Source organism: Oratosquilla oratoria, chromosome 35 (genome assembly GCF_046742065.1).
Source record: "Oratosquilla oratoria isolate Oo_2021 chromosome 35, ASM4674206v1, whole genome shotgun sequence".
NCBI classification, from domain to species: domain Eukaryota; kingdom Metazoa; phylum Arthropoda; class Malacostraca; order Stomatopoda; family Squillidae; genus Oratosquilla; species Oratosquilla oratoria.
Window position 1 is genome coordinate 43191014 of NC_134811.1, and position 7500 is coordinate 43198513.

Genomic DNA, 7500 nt, shown 5'->3' on the forward strand with positions numbered 1-7500 from the left:
TCCTTCTCCTCTTCCTCTTCTTTTCTTACTCATCCACTTCCTTCTCCTCCTGTTTCTCCTGTTTCTCTACTTCCCTTTCCTCCTCCTCCTCCTCCTCCTGATTTCCCCCCTTCTGCTCCTTTTTCTCCTCCTCCTATTCTTTCTCCTTCCCTATATTCCCAACCTCCTATTCCTCCTCCTCTTTCCATAAAAACGAACAACCAAAGAGCAAACAATAAAACGGATAAAAAAGATAACTAGATATACCAAATTTAAGCCGAAAAAATTCACTGAAAAAGAAAGAAAGAAACCTCTCTGTGAGTGTATGCTTGTAAATGTAAAAGAGTAAAGCTTTGTTTTTTATTTTCGTATTGTAAATATAGTTTATTAAGTTTGGTGCAGACTTCTATCTTACCAAATCCATCCTTATAAATCCTGCTTACATCCAGTCCCATATAGATATTTTCTTCGGAACGTACCTTAATCAATCTATATTATCTATACGTTCCACTTTATTGTTACGGGGTTGCTCCCGATCTGGAACTAGACTTGTCGCTAGACTCGAAATTAGTTCCATACTTTCAATCAGCTCAGGTCAAACCAAGCAAACCCATGACAATACATACATACATACTTGCATATATATATATATATATATATATATATATACATATATATATACATATATGTGTATATATATATATATATATATATATATGTATGTATGCATGTGTTGTTAAAGTCGACAGCATTAAGGAGGTTGTTAATCTTCTTATGGGTATTCTTCAGCTTTCTAACCAATACTCTGTCATTTGGAGGGTGGGCATAAAACAAGTTGCCAAAATGATTCATTTATTCAACGTTTTGTCTGCAAAGAGACATCTTCAGGAAAATCTGTAACATAAATAACATGAATTTTCCTGAAGATGTCTCTTTGTAGTCGAAACGTAGAAATAAATGAATCATTTTGGCAACTCGGTTTATGCCCACCCTCCAAATGGCAGGGTATTGGTTAGAAAGCTGGGGAATATACCTTTAGAAGATTAACAACCTCCTTAATGCTGTCGACTTTAACAACACATGCATAAAAGAGAATATGTTCCCTAGATATTGAAATATATATGTATATGGATATATATATATATACATACATATATATATGTATATATACATATATATATGTATGTATACATATATATTTATATATATATTATATTATATATATACATATATATAAATATATATATACATACATATACATATAATATATATATATATATATGTATGTATGTATGTATGTATGTATAAGTATATGTATATGTATGTATGTATGTATGTATGTATGAGGATGGGCAATTTTTACAAGGTATTTTATAGACAATACTATTTTCATTCGTATGGTTAATATAATTACGCGTTACCAAATGTCCCACTTTGCTACCTGTGTTTCTTTGTTATTTATATCTTTACTCTACTGCAACAAAGAAACACGATATATCACAGTCCCAAATTCCAGCATTAATTCAACTCTAGGCAACGTCCTCTTAAAAGCAGGTATAAAGATAGCGAGAACATAAGGTAGCAAAGTGGGACATTTGGTAACGCGTAATTATAACCATACGAATGAAAATAGTATTGTCTATAAAATACCTTGTAAAAATTGCCCATCCTCATATTTTGGTGAAACAGGTCGTGGATTAGAAAAAAGGTTATATGAACACAAAAATGATGTAAGAACCCACAGGCTTTCTAATTCTATAGTAAGACATAGATACACATGACCACCTTCCGAACTGGGACAATACAGTTATAATAAATAAAGGTTCAACAAAGAAATTAAGAAAAACAATAGAAGCAACCTATATTACTAATAATAACATCAACCATATAGATGGTTTTATATGCTTGGCAAGAGCTACAAGTTTATTGATAGTTGATGAAAACAAACGGACAAATGTTCCGAGCACGACGACCTTTCCTAGGCACCCTGTGAGGTGACATGCATGTGTATAAAATGTCCATGTTGTACTTTTGTGTTATGCTTTGTGATCAAGACCCTAAGGGTCGAAACGTTAAGGCAGTAAAATTCTTCCATTATTCCTCGTATATTTTCTCCGCCTTCAGTTACATTTGTCATAGTTTAAATCAACACACACACACACACACACACACACACACACACACACACACACACAAAAACACACACACACACACACACACCAGCTCACGCACACACACACACACACACACACACACACACACACACACACACACACACACACACACACACACACACACACACACACACACACACACACCCACACATATATATATATATATATATATATATATATATATATATGTATACATTGTATATATATATGTGTGTATATATATATTCATATACTTATATATATATATATGTATATATATATATATATATATATATATTTGTATGTATATATATATATATATATATATATACTGTATATATTATATATATGTGTATATATTTATTATATGCGTGTGTATATATATATATATATATACATATATATATATGTATATATATATATATATATATATGTATATGTACATATATATACAATCTTTGTTGCTGCTTGTATTTCCTGTTTCATTGTTTTTTTATTTTCTATTTATTTATTTATTTTTTCATCCTTCGGTTTCCTTTCTTCTTCATCTTGTTCTTTTCGCATTTCTTTTTAATATTTCCCTCTTCAAATTACTGTATCTTCGTCCCAATGTTTTTTTTTCTTTCTTTCTTCATCTCCATTTTCATTTATTCAGTGTTATTCTCTTTTGTGCTTTTTGATCTATATTTTTTCTACTGTGCCATTATTCTCCTACTTTTTAATTATTTCTAAGTTGTTTCTTTCCAATTTTTCCTATATCCTTTTTCGTTTATTTTGTTTTATCCAGCTTTTGTTCTTTTACCATTTCTTCCACTTCAGGTTGCCTGTTTCATTTGTTGAATAACTTTCCTTCACCTAATAACATTTATAGGCTTTCCCTCCTTTTCTCTGTCTTCCTTTTTTCTTTTTATTTCCTTCATGATCTTGCAATACTTTTCTTTCATCCTCCTTCCTCTCCTCTTTCTGTTCTCTTTTCCTAACTCTCTTCCTCACAAAATAAAACTCATTCTGTGATCACATTTGTGAGTACTTTTAGAGGATTCCTTATATGTACACTCTCATTTTCTTATAGTCGGCTACTATATGTATCAGTTATCTACAAGAATATAAAAAAAAATTCATTAGTCAATGCAATAGGGGACTTACATAAGTAACCACTTAACTCTAGTCAATTACCGTATCCTTATCTAATAATTGGTAGCTGTTGAGAATCAAACTAAGGACTTCTTGATTATGAGACGTGGGTGAAGGCTAACAAGCCACAGCGGCCGACTATTCAGTAAGAAAAATAAAATCCACTACGGTTTGAAAGTAGACGACCCAAAAAATATGTGTTATCTGATGGTGTCCCACGGTTCCTGTTCCAATCCTCCTCCGTTATCTGCCAATCCTCACACTGATCCCTTATCTTTCTCAAACACTCGTTTTGCTAAGCCAGACACTTCTTAATTGAAACCTTATGGTTTCTGCTAAAAGCGATCTGATTCTTACTTTCCTAGTCCCTTTCCTCTTCAGCCTTCTCCTCTGGGACCAGTAATGGCTATCTGCTTGTGGTGGTTCTGCAATATAGACATATAGACAGAGGAGATACCAGTTTTCAAACCGCATCAACTCCATCACCTTCATCAGGATGTGCAGCCCTGATGGGATGACACTCAATCCCTAAAGAAATCTGAGATGAAAGGAATATTAATTTATTTCTCTTCCTCCTCCTCCTCCTTCTCCTCTTCCTCTTCTTTTCTTACTCATCCACTTCCTTCTCCTCCTGTTTCTCCTGTTTCTCTACTTCCCTTTCCTCCTCCTCCTCCTCCTCGTGATTTCCCCCCTTCTGCTCCTTTTTCTCCTCCTCCTATTCTTTCTCCTTCCCTATATTCCCAACCTCCTATTCCTCCTCCTCTTTCCATAAAAACGAACAACCAAAGAGCAAACAATAAAACGGATAAAAAAGATAACTAGATATACCAAATTTAAGCCGAAAAAATTCACTGAAAAAGAAAGAAAGAAACCTCTCTACGATCTGGTTACACAAATCTACTTCAAAAGACTCCTGGTTGGGCTAACTGTGAGCTTACAAAAAGTAGACAAAAGATAGTTACCCCTGCTATATGGCGCCAAATCTGCGTTGAATAGATTCTCACAAAGTTAACATTACTATGCAGAACACAGCATGCAGGATTTAGATACAGTATTTTTGTATGTCTCCTATCTACAATTTTCCTGCATTCCTCTCCTATTCCTAGCAGTAACTGTTACCTGCCCCAACAATGGAAGGGCAGAGGGCAAAGATGACCTCGGCCGTAGCTACGTGTCTCTTGGGGTAGTGTCCTTAATTTTTTTTTTTTATACATATTGGCTTCATCATTCCTTTTCTTTCTTTTTTTACACATTTTCTCTCCTCTTCTTCCTCTTTATTTTTCTGCTTTCCTTTTGCCATTATGATTTTTTTTTTTCTGCGTGCTCTCTTTTTCTTATTTCAGTCTCTTTTCTCACCTCTTCTCCTCCTGTCTTCCGTCCCTTGGCCTCTGCCTATTCTATTTGATTCTTCTGCCTCTCCTACTCTCTCTCCCCTCCTTTTGCCTACTTCTGCTTTTACTCATTCTGCTCTTATTGTTTCTTTTTCCTCTTCTCCTTCTCCTTCTACTTCTTTTAACGTTCTTCATCCAATCTTTTTCCTTCTCTTCTACCTTTTCCTGCTCATTCACCTTTTCCTTATTCACTTTATTTTTTCCCATTCTATCTTCCTTTCACTCATTTCCTATTTCATTTCCGCCTCCACTTCCTCTCCCTTCACCTTACATTTTTCTTTTCTAATTATCTCCATACTCCCTTTTTTTTTTTGTTTTTTTTTTGTTCCTAGGTTTTCTACTCTTCCTCTTTATTTCCTTCTCATCTTCTCATATTCTTATGAATTTCTTCCTTCTCATCTTCTTCCATTTTGTTTTGTATTTTACATCTCTATTGCCTCTTGTTTGCATTCCGTCGCCTTTTTTCTATTTTTCTATTCCGTTTACTTCTCTCCCTCTCATCCTTCGTTAGTTTCCCCTCTTTCATCTCCCTACTTTTACTTCGTCTCCTTTTCTTCTGTGTCCTCTTCTTTCTACTTTTATTTTTTATTTTTCTCTCTTCCCATCCAATATACTGTTCTCCTCCCCACTTCTTTTCCCTCGCTCTTTTGTTTTCCTCTTTTCCTCTTTGCACACCTGTAATCCCTTCCTTTTTCCTTCCTCCTCGCCCATCTACTCTGCTCACTAACCTTTTTCCCGCCTTTCCAACCACCCCCTTATCTTCTCCGCGTCTAACCCCCCCTTCACTTCTCCCTTTATCCCTTCCTCCATTTCCTCCCTTATCTCCTTTCCCTTGTTTTTCTTTTTTTTGCTCTATGCACCCCTAACCTCTTTTCCCTTCCCCTCATCTATGCTCCCTTCCTCTCTATCACTCCAATTTACCATATTCTGTTCAGCTTTACTCACTGTACCTACAAATTTCTTCCCCTCTCTGTATTCTCTATTATTTCTTCCCGCCTCCCCCACCCTAAATCTCCACACCTCCTAACCTGCCAATAACTTTTCCACACACTTCTCACCCTTTCTCCTGATTTCATTTCTTTTCGTCGATTTATTTTCTCCATTCTCCCTTGTTTTATCTCCACTTTCTCCTTCTTCCTCCTCTCTCTTAATTTATGATTTCCCTCTTACCTTCTCTTCCTTACCCCTTGAACCTACAAAAGATCATTTTCCTCTTTATTTCTCCTTTCCCTCCTACTACCTCTGACCTCTGTTGTCTCTTACCTCTCCAATTTTCACAACTCCTCCCTTGTCAACACCTCATTTCACTCTTCCTTTGTCCTTTCCCCCTTCTCTACTCTTCCCTACCTCTCTACTCAACCTCCTCTCAACCTCCCCTCCTTTCCCAAAACCTTGCATTAATCCTCTGAGCTTGCAGGAGGCCTTCCAGACTTTTCCATCTAATACCTTTGGCTGTAATAGAAAACGGGAGGAAGGGTACGCCGAAGGAGGGGACGGATGGTAAAGGAAAAGAGAGTAGAAGGGGGAAAAGGGAAGGTGGAGGTAAAACTGGATGTGGAGTAAACTACAAATTACCCTTGGTCCTTACCATGTCACCTTTTTAGAGCAGCTACGAGATTTATATATATATATATATATATATATATATATATATATATATATATATATATGTATATATATACACACATAAGATGTATATGTATAAGTATATGCATATATATATATATATATATATATATTATATATATATATATATATATATATGACGTAAGCGGAATAGGAAACACAGGAGTCTTAGTCTTGAGTTTATTCCTGACTAGTTTCACAGGTATGCTTTTTCAAAGGAATAGGTTTACAAACGGGCTGTGGGCATTATATACATGGGGTGGACCTCACCACTTCCCCGAGTTACCATAGTTGGTGACGAGTGTGAGCATTATTGTGGCTAACGTAACAATGATGAAATTTACAATTAAATATGATAACACTAATAACAAAGAAATTAATAATAGTAAATGTAACAATAGTAATGATAACAATGATGATAAAATTTTTAGATAATAATAACAATAATAATAACAAAAATGATAATAATAATAAAATAGAAGTAATAATAATAATAATGATAATAATAACAATCAAATAAAAGTAATAATAATAATAATGATAATAATAATAAAAGAATCTGATAATACTAATAACAAAGAAATAAAAATAGAATAAAAAAGGAATTATTAATAGTAATTATAACAATAATAGTGATAACAATGATAATAAAAAATCGAAAAATTAAATATTTAAATAATAATAGTAACAATAATAATAACAATAATAATTACAAAGATAATGAAAGTAATAATAATAATGATGGTGATAACTCCTTGACAATGACGACATCATCATCACGACCGCCGACAAAGGAGGTGGCGTTGTCATCATGAACAAGAGGGACTACACCAACAAAATGGAACGTTTACTATCTGACCAATCCACATATTGTAAACAAAGGGACGGTACAGCCAGCGAAGAAGCCAAGAAGTTCAACACCGACATCAGAAAAATCCTCAAAAGAACCGAAAAGGGAAAAAGACTCCTCTACCTCCTAGAGGAAGACCCAACAATCCCATCCATGAAAGGACTTCCGAAAATCCACAAACAGGACATTCCCCTCCGACCTATAACTTCTGGCATAGGTAGCGCACCGCATAGACTAGCCAAGCTATTGGCCAAACCTCTTTCATCATCCTTAGGTAGCATTAGCGGAACACACCTTAGAAACTCCTCCGACCTAATAGACAAACTGAACACATTTGACTTCACAGACCAACGCCTGGTAAGCCTTG

The 7500-nt window shown here is 34.8% G+C and overlaps 1 protein-coding gene across 1 annotated transcript in view; it reads right to left on the reverse strand.

The window, feature by feature from the left end:
- Positions 1 to 7500, reverse strand: part of LOC143018762 (uncharacterized) — a 26253-nt gene that overhangs the window by 4239 nt on the left and 14514 nt on the right. The window contains exon 3 of the mRNA XM_076174343.1: positions 3624 to 3772. Coding sequence (XP_076030458.1) covers positions 3624 to 3772 — 149 coding nt within the window. The remainder of the gene's footprint in view (positions 1 to 3623; positions 3773 to 7500) is intronic.